The sequence below is a fragment of the Rhyacophila brunnea genome, unplaced genomic scaffold (assembly GCF_057557595.1).
Source record: "Rhyacophila brunnea isolate RB1 unplaced genomic scaffold, BYU_Rbru_1.0 scaffold_5, whole genome shotgun sequence".
Lineage (NCBI taxonomy): Eukaryota > Metazoa > Arthropoda > Insecta > Trichoptera > Rhyacophilidae > Rhyacophila > Rhyacophila brunnea.
Window position 1 is genome coordinate 50,385,010 of NW_028233170.1, and position 24,379 is coordinate 50,409,388.

The following is a 24,379-nucleotide window of genomic DNA, read 5'->3' on the forward strand; positions in this document are numbered from 1 at the left end:
GGCGACGCTATCCGGCGAAACAATACCCACTACTTCACTGAATATTTAATAGATATGTATTTATGTATACATAGCCTTTCGAATTTGACGAAATCGTTCACTATGTTGGCACTAACACGATATTGGACCGGATGGACGGTGGGTCTGAGTATACATACACAATATGAGGGACCTATTTTCTCTTATGATTCGTCTACGTGAGATGATAGTGTGTGTACACGAAAAGTTCTGATGCCAGCCCCAGGAGTTGGTACAATAACATGCAGAAAAATCCTAACAACTTTGCACCTGGGGGTGATCGTTGATTTATTATAACATAACTTATTTCGACATCGTATACATATAAATTCTAATTGATTTAACATATATCATTTTTTAAAACACTTCTGAGAAAATATATTAAAAGTTAAAAACCAATAGAAAAGATCTTTTTGAAAAAAGTAAGACACCCCACCCCGCAGGAATCGAATCTGCATCTTTTGGGTTTCACGCCCACGCACATAGACAACTATGCTAAAATTTTCAAAAAATATGTATGTTGAATAATTAGAATTTTACATTCTTAAATCTTGTGAATTATTCGTTGAATAATAAAAGTAAATAATTAATAATTGATCTAAGTTTTGTACTATTCCATTTGTCTTTTTTTGCGGCCCGGGTTTCGCCCTTCAGCATATTTAGGCACTATGCATACTCACCAATGTGGCAAATGCATGCTGACAACGAATACAGCTAATTCTCGTTTATACAATAAATGAATACAATAAAAGTGTTTGTGAAAACCCGTAAGTAAATCCCCAAAACTTAAATCAAATAGAATTTAAATTTCTATTCAAATTCCATACCTGTACCTTTTAATAATTCTAGTACGAGTACCTTCGGTTGATAGTATTAATTTTTTGTAGGCGTATTTATCGATACATTTAGCAATATTTCATTCCGTTGTTTTTATGTTCTCATTAGTATAATTTTAGTGTTTTAAAAAGTTATTATTATAAAATTTTTGTGAAACTATTGAAGTGGCGAGCCTTCATTTTTAACCGTTTCAAAGTCCATTTTCCACTTACAACAATGTGGTTTACGGCTCAACTCGACAAACGGTTGCTTTTACAAAAGTGTTTAGAAGGAGCATGTTATGGGGCTGGCGGAGCGCAGCACAAGAGAGCAAACGACCGAGGACCGGGAGGAATATTCGCCGCCGGCGATGAGGCTTACCGCATGCTCAAGTCACATGACTACAGTAACGCGTAATCACTTCCAAGTGATAACTAAATATTATTTTCATGCTTTTCGCATTGCATTCATTTTCGTTTCAGCGCGCCCCACGTCAGCAAGGATCTACAAGGCACCTTCAAACAAATACCGTGAAAATAGTGTGGATGACCTTGTTGATCACCAGACAGTTTCTAAAATCTTCAAATCAAACTAACTAGTCTCATTTACTGAAGTCATATTCAATTTACAATTTAGAAACATTGATAAGGGAAGTAATTTTACCACCGTCCTGAAATAACCGCTCCCTAAACATACAATTCTGTCATTGTGCATGTGCATTAGGCCATTGCATTAATACTTCCTGGAAGCTGGTCACAGTCAAAGGCTAGGTGAAATTGTAATAATTACAAGATAAAAAGAACTTTTTATATACCACGTTTTTAAATTTTCTGTTGAATCATATAAACTTGACAAGTCTATGTATTAATAAAAAAAAATATTGTACTTAATAGAAATACTGATTAAATATTATAGAATACAGAAATGTCATTTTGATATTTCATATTGATTTCCATAGTAACGCACGTATATATTAATAATTTAGTTGCTAGGGCCCACTTAGAAACCAATAATAGTGAGTAGTAAATATTACTTTTAACGAATTTTTTCCGAAACATTAAAAAACTAAAAAATACTCGCTCTTAGGGACCTGATAACGTGCCCACATTTTTTTAAAGGGGTGTGTTGATTTTGTCAAAGGCCCACTTGCATGTATATTTAATCTTACAATGGAGACGGGTATCTTTCCGGAAACGTGGAAGATGTCAAAGGTTACTCCAATCCATAAGAGTGGTACAGAGTCGTCAGTGGAAAACTACAGGCCGGTAGCTGTTCTCTCTGCACCAGCAAAAGTTCTGAAGATGATCATGCACAGCATGATTTCTCCAAAAATTGAGTCATTTATAATGAATGGACAGCATGGATTTAGAGCAGGCCGATCAACGGAAACCAACCTGATGGTATTTATTGATTATGTGTCGTCAGTACTAGATAGAGGCAGCCAGGTTGACTGTTCTTACAATGATTTCTCGAAGGCATTTGACAGAGTCGATCACGATATTCTAATGGAAAAACTCCAACTAATTGGATTGTCTGATCGATTTCTTAGGCTATTCGGGAGTTATTTTAAGAATCGTCAACAATACGTATCGTACGGCCTTTATCAGTCACATACATTTGAAACATTTTCTGGTGTGCCTCAGGGTTCAAACTTGGGGCCATTGCTGTTCACGATTTTTATAAATGACATAGCATTGGTAATTAAAAATGCTATGTTTTTGTTGTTTGCTGACGACTTGAAACTCTTCATGAAAGTTGTCACCTTGGACGATTGTCGTCAACTCCAACTTGATATAGATAATATATTAGATTGGGGAAGGCGTAACAAACTGACTTCAATATTGATAAATGCAATGTTTTATCGTTTACTAAAACCTCACGAGTATTGTTTTTCCAGTACTAGATGCATGGCAGAGTTCTCTCGCGAATATCATCTGTAAGAGATCTTGGAATTACGTTTGACGGTAAACTGACGTTTAGTGGTCATATAGATACCACTTGTAAAAAGGCGCTAAAGATGTTGGGCTTTGTCTTGCGTACTTCCCGGGTCTTTTCGGATGTTACAGTACTAAAAATTCTCTATAACTCCTTAGTTAGAAGCAGACTTGAGAGTGGGTCTATCGTTTGGGCCCCGCATCAGTTGAAGTACGGCCTTATGTTGGAGAGAGTCCAAAAGATTTTTTTAAGACTCCTTTACTTTCGGCTGTATGGATATTATCCGTGGCTCTATCCGACTGATTTTCTCTTAGGGATGCTTACATACTGTAGCTTAAAATTTAGAAGGGATCTTTATTTAGCTACATATTTTTTCAGACTTATACGCTGCGTAAATGTGAACTCTGCCATTCTTGGTGTGTGTCTCTGATAATTACCTTAGGAATCGAGGGCATCCGTTGTTTGTTCTCCCACGGTGCAGAACTAACCTGCCATTAGTAATGCCAATTGGGAGGGCAGTAACAATGTTTAATGAAATCGCGTCGGATATTGATATATTCCACTTACGTGAGGGTGAATTTAGGTGGACGTTGTTTTATAAGTTTTTAAGATAGGGTCTATCAAAGTTCACTCTGTGTGCTTCCATCTACTTTTATTTTGTTATTTATTTTATTACTTATTGTATTATTAACTCACACTTCTTTGTATTTTTATTTTTAAAAACACTTATTTTATGTCATGTCATGAACGCTTAGAATTTATAATTTGTTATGTTCATTATATGTAAAATAAATAAATTTGATTTGATTTGAAAAAAAGAAATAAAAGCAATTGTAACGGTGTCACAATTCCTATGATGTGATCAAAGCATTTGTTTTTCGTAGCAGCTAGGCTTACCTAGGTAAATGGTACAAAATGTCAGCTAAACACACTCGTGACGTCAACGACTCTCCAGCGGACTCTCAACTTTCCCAACCCTCGCCTCAGGGCGGAGACGAAGTGAAGAAAACATTGCAAATGGTTTCAGACGCAACTTGACGTTTAAGCTATAAACGGTATACCACTTCACAATTGAGGGAAACACCCTCTTGTTAACATTCTAAAAAATGAAACTAGATAAATGTGTTTCTACTTTATTCAGTTCCCTGAATGGAGTTAGAAATCTATCAATTAAGCTAGATTTTAAAATGAACGTGTATTGCTTAGTAGATATGAGATTATTTACAATTTACACGACACACATTTTGAGTAGGTGCATGTTAATCCAGGTACGCACACAGAAAAATGTTATGGGAGGTCCATTTTGAAAGAATGTCCGTAATAATATATCACCGATTTTTAAGGCAGCGATAGGGGCGGATTTCACAAAATCTAGCAGGCGCAACTGACCCCGCCAATTACTTAAAGCTTTTTGACGATTCAACCGTGAACCCTCGCACTTATCCAGGTATATGTCCCATTCCTACCATTACCCAGTTTGAGTATAGCGATGAAAACCTGACCTTCAGCTATAACTACGGATGCACTAATTCATGAGTACCACGGGTTTTCCACTACCATAGACCTTGCGTGTTGTAGAATTCCTAGAGAAAAGGGGCAAACCGTTGAGAAGCTTATTCGATAGTCAAATCATCTGGATCACTATAGTCAGTCATGAGACCCTGACAAAGAAGAAGAAGAAGGAATACTCCAATTAACTAAATAATTTGTATTATTGTTTTCCTGGCCCGAAAGCCCCCTTTGTGTGCGCGCCTGTGTTGGCCATTATCACTTTGTCATAGTTGCTAATTAGTTTTACTTGCTAATGTGTTTTATAAAGGCAAAAAACATTAATGCCTATTTTTAATTAGCATGTCACTATATTCGTATAATTCTCAGTACCTAAATCAGTAATTTAATTAATAATGAATGTGTCCTAATAATATTTTTCAATTTAATATGGAAATAAAGTTGTATTATGATTTTAAAATCTTTAATAAAGATTGATACAAAAGGCAAAGTCTTGCTTTAATTATGTTAATAATTGCCCAAACAAAGCTTAATAAGCATTTTCAGGAGGCACCGTTTTCCAATATTGCTAATTACACAAAATTAATTTATCTCTCTTTATATTCGAATGTACTTCTGCTGTTGACTCTACCCTGGCTCTCTACGTTCAATTCCGTTGAATTTTAATGAATATAATCTAAATTGACCGAAGAGGAATCCCCTAGCATTGTTGCGCGATGAGATCTTATACTCTCCACCATTGGTCGTTAACAATCAGAGTTTTGAAAAAAAAATGTTATTTAAAATCATGATGAAAAAATCATAAAATCAAAATGATTCATGCCTTTCAGATCCAGTGATTGCAGTCATATAATTCTGCATCATCAAATTGTTCAGAAGTTCAGTCCTATGCGATATTTCTTCCACGGGAAAACTATAAACAACGCGGCTATAGCACGCAGTTTAGAGAAACCCGTTTTCATTTCCCATTGAATACGACAAAATATATACAAGATCATGACCGCCTTGAGCAACAAAGAATTTTCCAGGGTTTTTGTAAGGTGGTTTCATAGGCCCTGGCCGAATCCAAATCAGCATTTATTAAACGAATTGCATTGTTCTTAGCCAGCACAATTTTCCTTTAATTTAGAATCAAGTAGAGTAGTTTTAATGCAAAAGTCCATTGATAGTAAATGCAAGGTTTCTGTGAAGGCATCTAGGAAAAAAAATATTGGGTACAACTGTTGAGTATAAAAGCACAATGTTCAATAAATGAATATTATATGTATTTCCTCTGGGTTTATTATGTAAATTTTGGCACATTTTTATAATTACCAGAATTCTCATAGACAACCGAATCTATAATAATCATAGATGTTGAAAAAAACTTTCTAATATTAAGATAGAGCCGATTACATCACCTGCAAAATCATTTCGCATTGCAAATTCATTTCTATCAAATTCACTCTGAGATTTATTTCCAAGGCCACGCATAAATAAAAACGCCTTGCAATAGTGTTATGGCTGGTACACACCTCTGCGCATCGCTCGAACCAAGCATGCGCTGCGGTAGAATTCGCAACTTGATGACTCAACGCGGAAGAGTAGATAGATGGTATCACGAACACGCTCTGAACAAGTTTGCCCGTGTCAGTTTTTCCGCGAACACAGAGGGATTCGAGGCGACGCGGCCAACGCTCGCTCTTTGCGTATGGAAAAAATCTGTTCACGCGCTACTGCCGTCTTTCGCTTACCGGACGAGGAATCTTGTCTTTAAGGCCTTGTCCAGGTGTATGTGACCTCGTTGAGCCGTCCACATATACTCGCGCCGTGACTGACGACTGTCGCGCGCGATCGAGGTACTTATGACCTAATTGAGGTGTCCACATGCACTCGCAGCGAATTGCGGCGAGACTATGCGTCATGTGGACAAGGCCTGAGTTACAGGCCAAAGTACTTACCTTGAAAATATTTCATCATAACTAAACTATTTAGGTTTTCTCAAATTCTGTCAATAATTAGTGCTATCATCCTTTAATTGAAATTAAAGCAATAATACTTTTAACTCGATCGTATGGCGTCAGCATTACTATAACGATGGATTATAACATAATATATTATATTCTCCATGACTCTGGGTGTTCCGATTCCGTTTCACGACAGTGTATACTAATGGCGAAGAGTGGAGGTAGGCTGTTAAGATCCGATTTTAAAATTCAGTTACACCCTGCTAAAACCAAGCCATAATAGATAATACTTGGTCAAAAATACTCGTCTATCTATAAAATATCAATAATTATGACATTAAATCATACATAATTTTGGATTTTTTATAGATATATATAATAATATTTTATATAGTATAGCTTGGTTTAAGCAGGGCTTAATGAATGTAAAAAACTGCCCAACAACATGTGTAATAAATATTATGTACCTACCTATTCTTAATTCAACGAAAACAAATAAGTATGAATTAAAAGGTGTGTTCAATTTTGTCGGATCGCACAAAGAATACCAAAACTATTATTGTTTGGTTTAGGCAGGGTTTAATTGATTTTTTTGAAATTAACCAATTCCATCCGTAAATTACATAAAAACAAATACGTATGACTGACAAAGTTTAATGTGCACTATGTATATAGAATCTTAACAGCCTACCTCCACCCTTCGCCACACCGCTGTATACACGACATAATACTATTTTTCATATTGCTATTTTGTAATAAAATATTTTAGACTTGGGTAATTAAACCGATAGTATCTCATCCCTGGCCCCGGCAAAAGACGTCAGGCTAATATAATAATTAAATAAGGCATCGTATCTCATTTATTATGTAAACAGGCCGAGGAGTTGTCAACTGCGCGAACAATGAAGATTCGAGCAACACGGCGGATGTAGCCATTTAAAAATGCACCTCCTTCGTTTTGTCACGATTAACGTAGCAAGATGCTTTGCATTTTGCATGGGGCTTTGAGTTGATACTCTTAAATATAATAATACACTCACTGAAGTATTTTCAGGAAAATTGTCTTGTTATAACAGTATCTACTTTTCGCGGGAGAAATCGTTTCAGAAGCATCTTGGTACTTATATAAATTATTCAAAAGTAAATTGTGACGAAAAGTCATGAAGAATTGAATATGGAACGTTTCGATACAAACAAAAAACAAAAGAACAATGATGCACATTTTATTTTTTTGTTTTCCTGGAATAATTTTGAATTTAGAATCCCATTCCTTATAAAATTATGATTTCGTGAATATTGTTTCTTTTATTTTCAATTTGCGAATGGCTATGTCTTAATACCAGGGATGGCGAACGCTTTTTTACGAGTGTGTCAAAGTATATCGCACCCCCAGTAAAATACTGTAGTAAGTCAAAATTTGGCATTTTGCAGGAGAGCCATTTGAAGTTTCAAATATTCTTTGTAAATACAGGAAAAGTCTGAATGTAAAAATTATTACTCATTTTTATGGAAAAACATGATCTATTTTCAACTGTATTCATCATTTTTCTCTAAAACATATACAAACGGAGATATTTGAATATTTCTGAGTTACGACTGTATTTTATTAGGATATTTGACAATTTCATGGTAAAATTTGAATCAACTCAATACTTTCTATGTAAATTTCCCTACCATCACTCTAATAATTTCAACTAATTTGTTGGGCACTGTAAAGGAAGGTTTTCAAAATATTAAGTTATGGTATAATCTTTAAAGATTTATTGAAAAAAAAAGAAAAATACAATTATTAGTTCAAAACAACAAAAAAATACTTAATTATTTAATTTAATGGGAAAATAAATTTTTTACATACGATTTTTAATTTTTAAACATCACTTGGAAGAGAAGCAAAAAATCATAATAAAATTCACGATGTTTAGCGGTACAGAGGAAAGCAAATCCTTCTTTTTAATTGTCGTTATTTTTGGCCACTCTTGATATGCTTTGGATATATTGAGACCATCCATTGGGAACGGTTTGCCTATTTGCTGTTGTCGAACATTCAATTTCCTACATTCTTCATGATAACTGGTTTTAAAAAAAATAATGTATGGATAGTCTCTGTCTACTTTTATAACTTTAATCTTCTGCCACAAAACTTTTTCTCCATTTTCATCCTTTTTCTAATTTTTACCGATTTCATCTGCTAGTTTTTTCATGTTGAGAAAATTATTTGTCGTCATGGGTTTAACTATGTATGGTTGTCCTGTTTTCTTACTTGTTTGTACAATGGTAATCATTTGGCTGGGCACAAATATTGGTCCACTTTTTAGAGCCCTGGTTTTCTGGTGCTCAATTGTAGAATGGACGATATCGCCTTCATTTTGTTTATGCCCGGTGACCAAAAACTTATGAGAGATCGTTGTATTCTTTTGTGAATTCCCGGTGGCATATATGTATTTATTTTTATTCTGCCCGGCACAATTGTCACTGTAAAAAATAAAATGCTCATTGTGGTGATATTTTTTACATGCATTGTAATCGAGTACACAGCTACCAATTTTATTGGATCCTCATGCAGCTTGACTCTCGTCCCACATGTATCAGTTTGCAATATTTTCAGTGATATTATAGACTGTACGATTGTACATTGCCAAACTTTCGTTTATAATAGAAAGTTGACACATTTCCGCAAGGAAGCGGTAAAACAGCCTGCAAATCATATACAGCTACATTAATGACGCTATTTTGGCCATTAGTTCGGGACTCTGCTACGTCTTTGATCTTTTCATCCCTTGTCTCTTTTTTCCAGGTTGATGTGTCTCATATTTTTCTTGAAGTTGTTTTTTTTCATCTGGTGGTGAAGAATTATTGTATAGGTCGCATTCAACGCACAAATCTTTTTTTAGGCTTAAAGAAGCCAATATTAAATTCGTCATTAAATATAGATGCGTATAATAGTGTTCTTTTCCAAATGGCATATTGCTGTCAGCTTGTTGTTTTTTGTATAACCGATACATTTCAGCAATTGTTAATTTACCATCTAAATACAATTTGGACGTCTGTGCACGCAAATAATGTTACTCGATCACTGGGAAAGACTTAATGTGAGCTCTTATATCATTTTTTTAAACATCACTAATTTTTTTGTGATTTTTGTGATCTCTTTGTTCTGGAATTGGCGTTCCGGAAAGAAGATCTCTTGTTTTCCATGCAGTGGAGCAGTACCTTTCACTCACCCCAAATGTGTTGATAAAGTATTTTTTGCATACTTCTTGTATTTTACTTCCATTTAATTGTTGATAACAAAAATTGTTGCCTCTGCTGCTTCCAGTTTTTTTTGTTTGAATACTTTGGAACAATAATATCCATGCAATTAGTGAGAAAATTACGCTGTATCTCAAGATTTTCCTGTAGTAACAGAGTTACAACAGTATTTTTTTGAAAAGTATTGTTTTAGTTTTTTAGAAAGCTTCTTGTAAAATACTGTCGTAACTTAGTTACAACACTATTTTATTATCTATTCAACAGTTTTCGGAAAGTAATGTACTGTATTAAGTGCTTTCTCTCCGACACTATTTGAGTTTGAGATACGATAGTATTTTATTAAAATAGCAAAAAAAAATACGAATCCAACCACATCCATAACTCGAAAACGCCCATTTCAGACTTACGACAGTATTTTACTGGGGGTGCGATATGCAAAAAAAAAAAGTCTTATATCATATCAAATAAATGAAATTGAAAATAAAATTTCGTTGTTACGTAATGGTTGTAAATTTACCAAAAAAGATTGTGTAAAGTGATGTCAGATTCTTGTGGCAGTGCAGGCGATTTATTTAGGTGTTGGCGTCGTTACTTTAAAATGACACTGCCACCGTTCTAAAGTGATTTCGTCGTGGCCGCAATGCCAGAATAATACATGTGTCCTTTCTCTACCTACTGTATACGAGGGTGGGTTAATAATTCCTTAGAAAAAAGCATTAAAACAGTTTTTATTTTTGTATTTTTTTTTATTTCTCAACATAATCTCCTTGGAGCTCAATACACTTGGTTAGACGTTTCTCAATTTTTTTTAAACCGTCAGAAAAATAAGTTTTCGGAAGGTCCTCAAAATAAGCATTTGTCCGATCGATGACTTCTTCATTTGAAAAAAAACGTTGTCCACTTAGCCATTTTTTTAAGTTTGGGAAAAGGAAAAAGTCACTGGGGGCTAAATCTGGCGAATACGGTGGGTGGTCGACCAATTCGAACTTCAATTCTTCAATTTTAGCTATTGATCGTAAACATGTGTAAACACGGGCATTGTCCTGATGAAAGAGGATTTTTTTCCTGTTTAAATGAGGCCGTTTTTCTTCAATTTCGTTTTTTAGCTGGTCCAATAAAGATGCATAATAATCCCCTGTTATTGTTTTTCCTTTTTCCAAATAGTCAACGAAAATAATTCCACGTGCATCCCAAAATACAGTAGCCATAACCTTACCAGCTGATTTTACGGTTTTCGCCTTCTTTGGACATGGTTCGCCTTTCGCAATCCACTGCTTTGACTGTTCTTTCGTCTCGGGAGTATAGTGGTGTATCCATGTTTCATCTACAGTCACAAAGCGACGAAAAAATTCATCCGGATTGCGTTGCATGAGCGACAACAGGGCTTTAGAGGCCACCACTCTATTGCGTTTATTGTCGACTGTGAGCAAACGCGGCACCCATCTTGCAGAAACTTTTTTCATGCCCAATTTGTCATGTAAAATAGAAATGACGCTACCTTTTGAGATCCCTGTAACCTCAATTATCTCACTCAACTTTAATCTTCGGTCACTTAACACCATATCGTGGATTTTATTGATCATTTCTGGTGTAGTCACCTCTACAGGACGTCCTGAGCGTGGTTCATCCTTTGTTGATGTATGACCACGTTTAAATTCATTTAACCAGTTATAAATAGTTGCAAGTGAAGGAGCAGATATGCCGTGAACTAAATCCAACTCATTTTTTATTTCCTTTGCTGTTAACCCTTTTATATTAAAATGTTTAATAACAGCTCTAAACTCAATTTTCTCCATTTTTGTAAACAAGCAAATTTTTTTTTTAAATGTACGAAAATAAAAAACAACAACCCGACCAATCTGATTGAAACTTCGCAGCATACTGAATCGGTAATGCCGCTGCATGAAAACAAACCGCTTACAGTACTAGTCGCGCCACCTGTCGGCTTTTCTAAGGACTTATTGACCCACCCTCGTACCTTCTAACTTTATATTATACATAAAAATACTTTATTTTTACAATGTATTGAAATTTTTTTTTAAACCATGTTCGATCCTAATATGATCATATGGGCCTCCACAGAGTAGAGGTTTGTATTAACATATTTTGTTTTTACGAGAAATGGATGTCAGCCACTTGCTCAAGTATTGAAATATACTTATTATATTATTATTGATATTATAAAACATTTATTTGCGATTTATAATAAATATTGGAGACTATAATTGTACACATGCTTCAGACAAAAAAATACGAAAGTGATGTCTTATTTTCGATTTGACCTAATTTATCGACAAAAACAGTTATTTGTTAACCAAAATGTTGCCATTAGAGAATATCTTTGCATCACCGCCTGTCGCTAACGTACATAATAGATGGTTTTGCAACTAATACAAAACTGTAGAAGTATGTAATCATGTTGTCATTTAATTAAGCGAATCGGGTAATGACTTCCCTTCATTCAATTTAAACCAACATTCTCGAACAATATTATTGTTTTTATTCCCAAGAATATATAAATAAAAAATCGGTGTGTACTTATGTACGCGCGTTAGAAGTTATACTTCTTTGGCGTAACAAAACAAAAACAAAACGTGTGATAAACTAGATTCTTTGACTAGCTCTTAATTATCTTGTTAAATTACACAGAGATTACAAGAAAAGGAACCGCTAATTGGAACGTTGTTAGTTTATTTCTATACACTTTAACTTATATTACTAAATTATGTAATGGTTTCTCGTTGTTTTTATTTTTAAAATACCAAGTGTCACTTTGACGTTTAATAGTTTGTTTAAGTAAGGAATTGCAAATGGCCGACAATAATAAATTTGCTGCCTAGGCAACGGAACAATTCTAAACTATAATATTATACTGTATAATCGTCGCGATTGCAGTATCATACTGTGGTGTAAAGGTAGTGCGTTCGGCTGATAACCGAACAATCGGTGGTTCGAATCCAATCGAGTGCGTTTTTTTTCGTGTGAAAAAATAAATTATGTGTTACATGGCACACGCCAAAAATACACTCTGATCTGATTTCCCAAACGCGCCAAAAGTATAACTTCAAAAATATTCTTCAAGTTGTTGCGTTATCTGTTCGGACGCCGATACAACTAGCGAGTGTTGTTCTATTAAGGACATTTTGAATAAGCAATAGTTTTAGATGCGTCGATATTTAATTTATGTGTAAAAAGCTACTCAACATTTACATTACAAAATTCAGCCTATGCCCTCATGTCATAGGTTCGTCATCCCTGTCCTATACCAATGGTTCGCAAGATAGTAATCCAAATGCCAATATATTATTTGTGCGACCATAACACAATATTGATAAATAATGATCCCAATTTTGGATCGTTCACTACAGTCGTGGGTAAAATAGAATAATAATTCATATACGATACAATCAAAGATCAGTGATAGTTGGGTCGACAATCACCTATATTCTAGGTTATCGTCGACCCAACTGTCACCGATTGTCGAATAAGTTGTGCGCAAAAAACATGAAATATTCTATTATGGCCACGACTCTAGGGAACGATCCCAAATGACAGCAATTATTGGCGCTGGCGATCGGGAGAGGCGGTCTAGTCAGACCTTCAGATTCCATTAAAAAATATCCATCCATATTTTACGCGGTCTTTTACACTTTCAACGGTATGACTGCCACACTGATAAGTCAGCTAACTCATTAAACTGCATACCTACTAAGTTTACAATTACATAGCAGGGTTTAATATTTTCAATTCATTTTAATGCGGCGCCTCCGTTTTATTATTGTCAAGTCAGTCTATGAGACTTTTAGTTTATTCCCATACTTCGTCGCGGGGTTTATAATTTCCACTTTTACGGCATCGTCCGTGGGAAGTTGTCGTCAGTAGTTGAAGGGAAATTTCAATTTATTATAGTGCAGGGAATTTATAACATTTGAAGCGACACTTTTCACTTTTCGAGGAACTTGTAGACGCAAAAAACACCACTGGGATATTTCACCCATTACGATCGAGTGATACCTATAAATAACATGGTAAATAAATAATACATTGGTTTTAAATACACACACATGGATAAAAAAATATATAATTTTAAAATATTTATTTGGTATTTGTATTAAGACTGTACAACAAGTCATCTAAAGTATTTTTATCGATGTTCTATAGTGCCATCTTCTATCGACTATTGGCCAAGGTTACAAGGCATCTCTCTATCCCGGACCAGTCGTATTAGATCCCCAATGCCTTTGACATTGAGCTACGTACGGAGATTGCAAAGCCAAGATAAAATCTTTCTACATATTCTGCTGTCCTCTACCTACCCCTACATTATGAGGTGGACTAAGAATAAATAGAATTCCGACAGGTTATATACCAATACAGTAAATTTTGACGCATGGTTTTGAATGTGTGAGTGTCCTACGAAATTGAACCACTCATTATATACGTGCAATAGTGTGTGTAATACACCAATATTAAATGAGCGTCAATGCATAAACTGGGACCAGTTGTCAGTCAGTATTCGACGTATGACGTATTCTTGACACGTGTTTAAATATATCCCGTATTCTTCCTTACTCGAGATCGGTTGCTTGCTTCTCTGTACCCGTTAGGTATTTCAGTACTCAATATTTCTGAGTTCCCTGGGTGGAGTAAATTATTCTTTGCATTGTGAAAATATGACCGAAGTATGCAGCTTTTATCGGTTTTTCTTTTTCTTTGTGTATCGGCTCGTCTTGATGACTTTTACAAACTGTTTTTTTTTTTTGTTATGGGTACTAATTTTTAATTTCCCCTTCCACTGTAAGTATGCGATTCTTAATAACTATATTAACCGTTTGATTTAATCCTTCTGTGTCCGCCTGTTATTAAGACCGTCACTTATTCATTTATTTTGTATCTTATATGCATCAATATTGTATAATATGTATTTTTGTGATTGATCGTGTGAGTTGAAAGGAAAAATATATCTGTAATATAAACTTGAATACCATGTTACGATTTCGCTTTTGTTGTGGAAATAATGATGTAAGGAAATATAGTTAGATTGTAATGAACATCTCTGGAAGTTTCCTAGTACATTTTTAGTGTTACGCTGTACAGTATAAATAGATCGATATAAGACTAACATAGATAAATGTATGTGGTTGTGTGTGTACCGTCTTCACTTTAAACCCATAAAATACTCCAGAAGTTTCAAACGATCACAAACTTTTTTAAGTCACAAGTTTCAACATTGCGACATCGAGCGGGTACGAATACGTCAAATAACATCAAAAGACATTTTATTGGCTCGAAAATGTTGACGAGAATCACATCCGGATCTGACGGTCGTCGGCAAGGAAAGGGGTGGCAGTTTTCGTATTTTACGACTTGTATAAATCAAATAGGCTGCTGGAGATATAGCCAGCGTAGAGTGGGCTGCAGAGGATTTCATAAAAAACGGCTTAAGTTCTGATCAGCCTCAAACGCGTGTATTCATTTATTTATATTGTATTTTTTAAACTATCGCGAGATAGTAATGTTTAATTGAGAACCAAATCGTGTTCAGATTATCTAAGGCTCAAATACTGCAATGGACGGTGCATGTGATAAACATGCCAAAATGAGTGGTTGCCTCAAAATATGACAGTTATACTCAGTGTGTATTGAAAGGCCTGAGAACTAGATGAGCGTGGCAAGGGACTGAAGGTAATAGATAATTGTTTTGGAACAGGTCAAATCCAATCGAGATGAAAATACTCAATCTCAATTCAGAAAATACATTTTTAAAGATTCCTTAAATAATGGTTTCAAAATCACTATTGTAGTAACCAAATATGTATTAGATAAATAACTAAAAATAATGGAAGAAATTCCTGGGAAGGCATTCATTTAACAGCAGATAGACAATGGCTGAAGATAATGATTAGTTATCGTATAGTATCGTATGTACATATTCGCCTTGTAGTAAATATATGGTAATGGAAATATTTTGATAACAATCGTCAAACGGCCCATAGATCAGAGATTTATCTTTCATATAAAACTCTTCGTCTATGTCCAGCTAAATGCCACGCATTATGAAAAAACGCGTCATAAGAACATCTGCACGATAACAAGTAAGATGTAACAAAATTAATAAAACAACAAAATCAATAAAATATTTTTACCCATTAATAGTTTTGGTACTTTTTTAATGACAACACCGTGTATTCATTTTTTGTGGAAAACTCCCGGGTCGCGCCACTGGCAAGAGGAGACGGGGGCAAAACGGCGTGCTGCGAGAGAGATATGAAAGTAAGTATCCTACGGGTGTGATGGAAAGTTTTTAAATAAGGCGATTGTTGGGTCGACGCCGGCGCCTCGGGGATTATTATTACCCGAGACTTTCGGAGCGCAACGCATATTTCGGAATAAATTACCCCCGCAGCACAAATTGCCCGCGTTTACCCCTAGAGACTGTTTTTTTTGCGAACGTAGGTAAAACGAGACTGTGTTTATCGGTATAAACGGTTCACTGCCAAACAATAAACTTATTTGACTCCAAAGACTAAAATTATGGTAATCTCGAGGAAAAATACGATTAGTATCGTGTATTGCGCATATCGTTCCAGAATAAGCTCGCCTGTCCTAGCATTTCCATCTACTGTTATGCAGGCGCTCCATTGACGAGCCAAAAGTCCAAGGACAATAAATCGTCCGATTTGTTTATGCTCTGCTACTGATCAACGATCGAGTAAAAAAGTCGAGCTGTCAAAAGTTACGATTATCGTTGTCTTCCGTTAATCCTAAAATTCGTTGTTATTTACACGTAGATTTGCATAAAATAACATAGCAGTGAAAATAACACAAATTTTAGGTGTTCTTTTAAGAATTTCATAAATTCAAATTTAAAAAAAAATGATAAATCTCTCATTTTCTAATGTGTTAATTAACAAATTAAAGAATAAAAATCTGTACAACAATATACATGTTTTTTTCGGTCCAAATGATTGCGTATCAATGTCAAATCGAATTTAAGTAGTGTTTGACAGACGAATTCTGGCAACTTGAGAGTAAAATATCAAACATCTTTGAAATCCAACGAACCTGGTCTGCGGACTTAAAAGTCCACAGATCCGGGGTGCTCCACGCGAAAAAAAAGTCCGAAATCGTCTGACTTGCGTGCCAATGGAGCACAGGCATTAGTAACGTCGCACACTCACACACACGAACTCGACGCAACTGCAACCCATTTGTGTATATTATTGTGATTTAGGTAGTTGAGATTCACTGAATGTACCAACTGACGCATATAGCGTCGTACAGCATTGTTCGTTGTAACAACCGATGACATATTTTTGGTCAATGACGTTTACTTAGTTTGAATATTTTACAGTAATAGCGCCTGTACACGTGCATGGATTTACTGGCAACAATAGTGCGTATTTTAACTATCGTGACAATAACTATCTCTCCAATCTCATTTTTCAAGAGTAAACTCAACTTCAGGATAAGACATGTTTACACGTACATTTTCTTGTTATGGCCGCGATAATACGTTCTGTCAGCAGTAAATCCATGCACTTGTAACGGGGTGAAAGTTGGGTTTTTTGACGATTGACTATGGATTATATCACGCCTTTGTGCGCGGTCAAGATTGCATTTTTTGGCATTGTTGAGATCGGATTATGTTAATGTCGCGTCAAGTGTAAAGTCGAAGTTATTTAGCAACTTCGCGCACACTGCTAAAGTGTATCATATAATGTTCATTATATCATGGAACTTTTGTGCGCGCGTAAAATGGTAAATTCAATTAAGTATAATAATAAACACATCTACTAGATTTTATACAAAATTAAGTAATCACACGTAAAAATAACTAGCTACAAAATGTTGCTAAATAAAAAAAAATCATAATTGTTCTTTCCTTTCCAAAACTCTCTATTTCCAAAATTGCACTTTTTCAGAAATAAAGATTTTCTATGTCAAACTATTTTAAGTAAAAAGACGCATCAAATTTGAATACACTATCATAGGTTGAATATTAATATGTTCTCATAATATATTCTGAAAACATTAGACAATTCTATCAAATTGATTAATATTTATTCAAGTAAAACTTATTTTATAGGATATATGCAGAACATAGTAGGTTTTGAAATAATATAAGAACTTATACAAACCATTCTCGTTATTATTAAGATATTATATTAGTTAATTTTCTGATTGTCAAGTCTTGTTATTATGCCTAATCAAAACACACACAAACATTACCATGAAAATCGTTTGTATAATACACGGAATTAGTGCACTATTGAATAAATTGCTGGCTCTTTGTATTGTACTTTCAAGGAAATAATCAGTTTTGAAAAAGAAAATCAAAATGATGCTTTATACGGGAGGTAAAAAAATCGCAGTTTTTAAATGGCAAAAATTACATAATTCAAACGATTATACTAGAATTAATCAGGTACACCGATTACAGCCATGATAATAATTTAAGTGCACAACTCAAGTAATTTTCGTCACCCTGAAAACAGGATTCGGTCCTACCACGTCGCCAGGACAGCGCTGCTACCAGTGCGCTATGATGGTAACAATAATTAAAATATTGCCCATCTACCATGATAACTTTGAAATATATAATTCGACCCACATATAAGAAGGTAACACTGATGTTTCTTCAAATATAGATAAAGTCATAGATGTAGGAAATAAACAGATGTTTTGTACAGAAATACAATTAAATAATTTTTCAGGGAATGTAAAGCGCTCCGGAGATAATCAATAAAATTGTTTATGTCAATAATTGTCAATTGAGCATCATTGATGCAACCAATTGATCGTTTATAGGTGCAATTGACGCGATTGTCATTTGTGACTTCTCAATTGACGGCAAATGATGAGAATTTGGATTGAAGCGTATTGACAGGCGCCATTGACAGCCGAATGATGCGCGATTGGCAATCATTCGTTCAGTAGCAAGCAGGAATCGCTTCACGCAAAAAAGAGTCTTCAACATCTTCCAAAACTCGTAATAAATGTTCGTGAGTGAAGCGGGTTCTCTGTTTATACCGTTCCTTGGACCAGCGTTTTGCCCTCTCTTTTCTTTCTTCTGAATGCAGACACCCAAAATTATGGCAAGAAAGCCCAAATCTGTATTTGACATCGTACTGTTCACACACTGTAGGTACTGTTTCTGTAGATGTTCATAAGCAACTGGCCAAAATATTGACCCATCGATATCGATCGCACTTCAATTGAAACGATCAATTATTGGTCGCACCAATGAGCATCATTGACAAATGTATTGTTCGTCTCGGGGCGCTAATATAATTTCAAGAATCAACAATGCTGAAGCCATTGTGCTAGGTAACTACTATTGTCATTTTTTTCTAAAGGCACGAATCATCCTTTGACCATAACATGTTTTCAATAAATCCACGTGCTAAGATAAAATATATAGTATAAAACAGACAAACTGAAGATGAAAACCAAGACACCTCTATGCTGAGTTGAGTCTATATATATGTATAGATATACATATATATATCTGACTAATCTGGTCACAATTATTTTCTGCATTTAAACTGAAAGTATGCATATGAAGAAAAGATAAATTCTTATAATAACTAATATATGAAAGTATGTATATAAATTTATTAAAGAAAAGGTTATTCTAAAAACTATACCTATGCCATACGATATTGCATAAAATTAATAAACACTACAAAACATTATGAAACAATAACCGCCTATTAACCACTTTGTTACACCACAAATAATGTTTAAAAATGCGCAACAAAGTGTTTCCTGTAGAATTTAAAATAATTCAATTTGACAGTCAATTGAAGAAGTCACAACAGCGGGTTTTTCTTTCTACCCATTTCTAAATCATCGGTAAAGTAAACAGAGAATTATTATTATAAATTCCAGTGTTCACATATAATTTGTTTATTTTAGTAAATTTTCTGTGACCCTAATTAGAGACTGTTTGTAATTAATTGGGTGTGATTGCATCTACCTACTCCATATGTCTGTGTCGTAGGTAACTTCGAAAAGGTTAAAAGCCACTGTCTAATATATTTAAAAAAGATAAAATTTGAAAACCAGCTAACTCAGTTAAACAAAAACATTGCTTGATAAACGAACCCATGGTCGTGGTCAATACACTTATTCTAACTACTTATCACCTTAATAACAAAACGCTTCAGAGATAACAATTTTGCATTAAGTATGGATTCACGGTGCTTGAGGTTTAAATAAAATACCACAGTGTAAAGCGTAACTGTTCAGCAATACATTATAACTCGGCCAGAGCAAAACTACACAAACGTAATGGACGTTAGTTAATTGGCTGTCAAAAATTTATGCCGCTTGCGCTATAACCAACATGTGATTTGAAAATTAACTAAGAAGCATACCAGCCTATTTAAGCAATCAGTTATTGCAATGCTGCCATTTTGTTCAATTCATTGCAATATTAATGGACTTGAAATGCACAGCTTTCAATGTTGCCTATAATATTATATGCTATGAAAATATAAATATAATCCCACATAATAATCTCCAGGGCAAAGTATATTGTCTTTCTAATTAATTGTTCATAATACTTTGTACAAAATGACAGCTTGCGGACATACGAAGGTCCCAATTTTGTAATGACTTCAGAGTTAACAGTCATATTGAAATACTTCCGCAGAAGCTTCCGTCTACAATCGCAATTAAAAAGAGACTGACCTGTAGACAAGGATGACAGCCCAGCTCCAGCAGGGTCCTCACAACAGCAAGATGTCCTTTGTTAACAGCAATGTGCAGAGCGGTCTGCCTGCGGCGGTTACGAGCGTTTAAGTCAGCCGTGGCCGCTCTCAGTAGTCGTAGGGCGCCTGGTTCGTCACCAAAGGCGGCATGGTGTACCGCACGGTCACCGTCTTTGTCCTCGGCGTCAGCGTCGGCCGAGTGACTCAGCAACACGCTGATCACGTCTAGATGACCGTTTTGGGAGGCAGCCTGGTAAAAATCACATAAAATTATATTACAATTTGCGGCGTCTTATTGCGGACGTGAAAATCTCTTCTCATAGTTCTGTATATCCGTATTGTTTAAGTTTTGTTTTTTGTATACTACATATTTATTAGCTAGAATCATTTGTTTATTGATGGTCCTCTCTCCCATGGGTATTTTTTATTAGAAATTCCCAGACATAAATAACTGATGATCCTTTACAAATGTAGGGGCTCATGATATGCTCGATTAAGACAAAGTGTGGTAAGGTCTGGGGTGGTTTGGAAGAGCCTAAATTTGTGTTGTGCCAAAAAAATTGCAAGACCAAATGCCATAAATTCAATGCATCCACATAATTTAAAATCTCTAGCTGGACACATAGTAATAACTAGTAGTTTTACATTTTTGAAAGCGCTTCTCAAATTTCATTAATAGTATATCGTCACTGTTCTGGCAGAAGACACTAATTCGAAAAAATGACATATTGAGTTAGTACCAAAATGTTCCTTATTTCAAACTTTACCGTCTGGAAACCTTCTTAATAAATAAACAGTCTTTATTTTAAAGTCATCCATTTTACGATTACTTAATAAACTCACATGATAGACCATTTCAAACATTTTAACAACTTCAAAGTCAAATTACTCAAAACTAGTATTCTTCAGTTAGTGTGTTCTGCCAGAACAGAGACGATATGTTAAATAAAGAATGATAAACTTATTCTAAAATCTTGTGAATTATTCGTTGAATAAAAAAAATAGTTTGTTAGTTTAAAATATTATGTTTTCTCAAACTAGATTGATGATTTTGATATTGTAAGTTAGATGTCTATGTTTTGGTGTTGCATTATGCTCTAATGCGCGGGCAAGACGGCAGCGAATTGCCTGCACGGTATAGCAACTTGCCTGCGCGGTATAGACTTTTACAGCGTTTCCGTTTTCCCATCCATACACACAGGCTTCTTGATACAAGCCGGTTTGCGCAGGTAAGCTTGTCGTAAAGCATGAGCGTCTAGCTGGGGCTTAAGAATCTTAAATTAATTTGCTTTACAAAAATTTCCAGTGTATTGCCAGTAACTAATCCTGGTAAAAATATTGTTATGATATCCCCATATTGTTTGACTTTACAGAGAGGTGAATACTGGTGACACATGGGGGAATACATACTCTTGTGGGAACAATATGAAAAAGACAAATAATCTCACTTGTAAGGCAGTATGACCTCCAAAGACTCCATTAACATCGGCAGTAGGAGGAGGCTGCGAGACATTAGAAGCCGCCTGATTGGCTGCAGCAGCTTGTGTCAGTATCTCATTCACTTTGGTGGCATCACCATTGGCTGCGGACTTCACCAGTTCTTCATTTACATCGCCAGACACGTGGGTCTCGAATAGTTTCTTGAGTAATGCTGATAGGCGTTCACCTGTAAATAATTGTAACACTTTATGATTAATCTGTTAAAAGTACCTATGTACAGTTATTATTGTATCAATTAGGTCAGTGCTTCACAGAGCTCATAGCCCACTAGGAAGCCATGAAGATGAAGCTCCTTTCGGTTAGCTGCGAATTATGTAAATAATTAATGGTTATAATAACAGGACACAATTTTTTCTGTATGTTCATTTAAGAGCTTTGAATGAAGTTGCAGAAGAAGTTATAATTAAAACCTATCACATGCTTATATCGATAACTAGCTGAAGTATCCGGCTTCGCACAAGGTTACTTTATTGATCAATATACATTTATCTAATTTAACAAAACAATTATAATTACATTATTCAATATTAAAATATCTTTATCTAGGCATACAACATGTAAAATGAAAATAACTCAGCTAAGTAGCTAAGTCAAACAAAATTTAAATTGAATGGAAAAAAAGAAACTTTAAAGTGTCAAATCTATTACGATGCACGTCACGTACTATCGCATGACGTCACAGTAAGCTGCCGCTATGGGAAAAAAGCGTCTAATGTTGTTTTTCTCATTATCAGACTGATTCTTCCATCCCGTAGCACATTTTGAACCTTTAAATGAACATTGTTGGTTAGCAAAATCTGCCAAAATCACCATGAGGTCACCTTACGCATACAGCGCTACATCTACACCCGCATGACTCAATGAATGTTTTTATAATTATCTACATGCCTACGCATTTTCGATTCATGTGAGTAATAAAAAGGATTTCAAGTTATACACATTTATATTTTTATAAAAATCGATGTTTTTAAAATAAATATAAAAAATAATTAAACGATGAATTAGTCAAAAATCTAAACGACGAAATATTGAAAACTTAATAAACTAAATTTTAATAATAAATATGACCATAAAATATAATGCTTTAAGATGTAAACCTGCAACGAATTTACATTTTATTACATTTTTTTACAATTGTAAGTTTATCTTTAAATTTAAAAAAAAATTAATAAACCTTTTAATGTTTTCAGGTGCATATTTATTAATTAATAAGTTTCAATTGAAATTTCAGTTTCACTTGAAATTGTAAATTATCAAAAAAAAAACTCAAATTGCAAGCTTTGTGTTTTTCCGCTAGGTTCTCTCCTGGCATGCCTCTCCCCCTTAACTCACTAATTGCACTTGCTAATAAATTTTAATGAAACCACTTTTCTGTTCAATGAATAACACAAAAAATTCAAGAATGAAAATGTAAATATGCAATTTTATTCCCTAATTCAAATTCACAAAATATTTTCGCGAATATTAATGAAAGTTGTTTATCAATATTATTAGTATGATGTATCCGTTAAAATTTAAATTTGGAGATATTCTTTAATTTTATTATTAGTAGGTACCTATAGATTTTGGTATTCTGAGATTTTTTTGTCTCCAAATTCTCAAGAAACAATCAGAAAAGGCCATCTCAATCTAAAGAAAATAATTTTCCAAAATTTCAAGAATTCTCATTTCTCAAAAAATCATCAATGAGATTTTCGAGAAATTGGTACTGGCTAACTAAATTTCCCAAGAAAATTTGATTTGATACTCATGTTAACCGAAAGAGCTTGAAAAAAGCTCTACACTTTGATTCCGGAAGGAATTTTTGAAATTCCTGAGTTAAAAACGATTTTTGCCGAAAGAGCTAAAAAAAAGACTGATTCTTGTCTTTTGACAGTTATCAAATTTCCCAGTAACAAAAAGAAATCATAAAACCAATTGCTGAAATTCTCAAGAAAACAAATATACCTGATTTCGAGAATTCTCGAATATCAAGAAGTGAAAAAAGTCGAAAAATCACAAGCTCTACATGTAATAATATATACCTGATGAATTTCCAGGGACACTTCCATCAGATGAAGCCACCTTCGTAACAGCATTAGGATTGTAAGTCCAGGACGTATTACAAACTTCCACTTTGAGATCATTGTCATGATAAATCTGTTGCACCCTTCCAATTTTTCCTAGAGTCTGCAACAACAACCATAATTAATTAACTAATTGAACTGGCGTTTACGTGGTGAACCTCCATTATAATGTCTTTTATTTTGTTAACTGTCAATTCATGGTGGAACTGCATTGTATTGTTGTTTTTATTTAATAAAACACAATTTTTTTGTAGTACTTATTCCACTTTTAATCAAGAGATTAGGACCGGTTTCGTCCGCCTCAGAGGGACATTTTCAACTGAATACATTTTTTTAAAACAATATTTATCAAACAAAATCCAAAGCGATAGAAATAATATAACCATAGGTACATAAATAATTATCCGTCCAATAATACCTTCCATAATTATCCTTATCCATTATCCTATGACATTTATTCTGATACTATTTCTCTGGGATTTTGTCTCCCTGCGAACATCATGAACCATATCTTTGAATGCAATTAAACAGAAAACATCTTTTTGAACAATTATGGGTCGATGACATTGAGCTACTTTACAAGCTGCTTGTTAACTCACCCAGTGTCATCATCGAACAAGCT

The 24,379-nt window shown here is 34.5% G+C and overlaps 1 protein-coding gene across 3 annotated transcripts in view; it reads right to left on the minus strand.

The window, feature by feature from the left end:
* The window catches only part of mib1 (E3 ubiquitin-protein ligase mind bomb 1), an 817,691-nt gene that overhangs the window by 781,053 nt on the left and 12,259 nt on the right, over positions 1–24,379 (minus strand). For all 3 annotated transcript variants that reach the window (XR_015071583.1, XM_085955264.1, XM_085955263.1), the window contains exons 8-10: positions 23,716–23,860; positions 21,640–21,857; positions 20,172–20,441 (exon numbers count right to left, since the gene is read on the minus strand). Coding sequence is in view for 2 of the 3 variants with exons in the window: in XM_085955264.1 (XP_085811390.1) it covers positions 20,172–20,441; positions 21,640–21,857; positions 23,716–23,860 (633 nt within the window). In the remaining variant the exon portion in view is untranslated. The remainder of the gene's footprint in view (positions 1–20,171; positions 20,442–21,639; positions 21,858–23,715; positions 23,861–24,379) is intronic.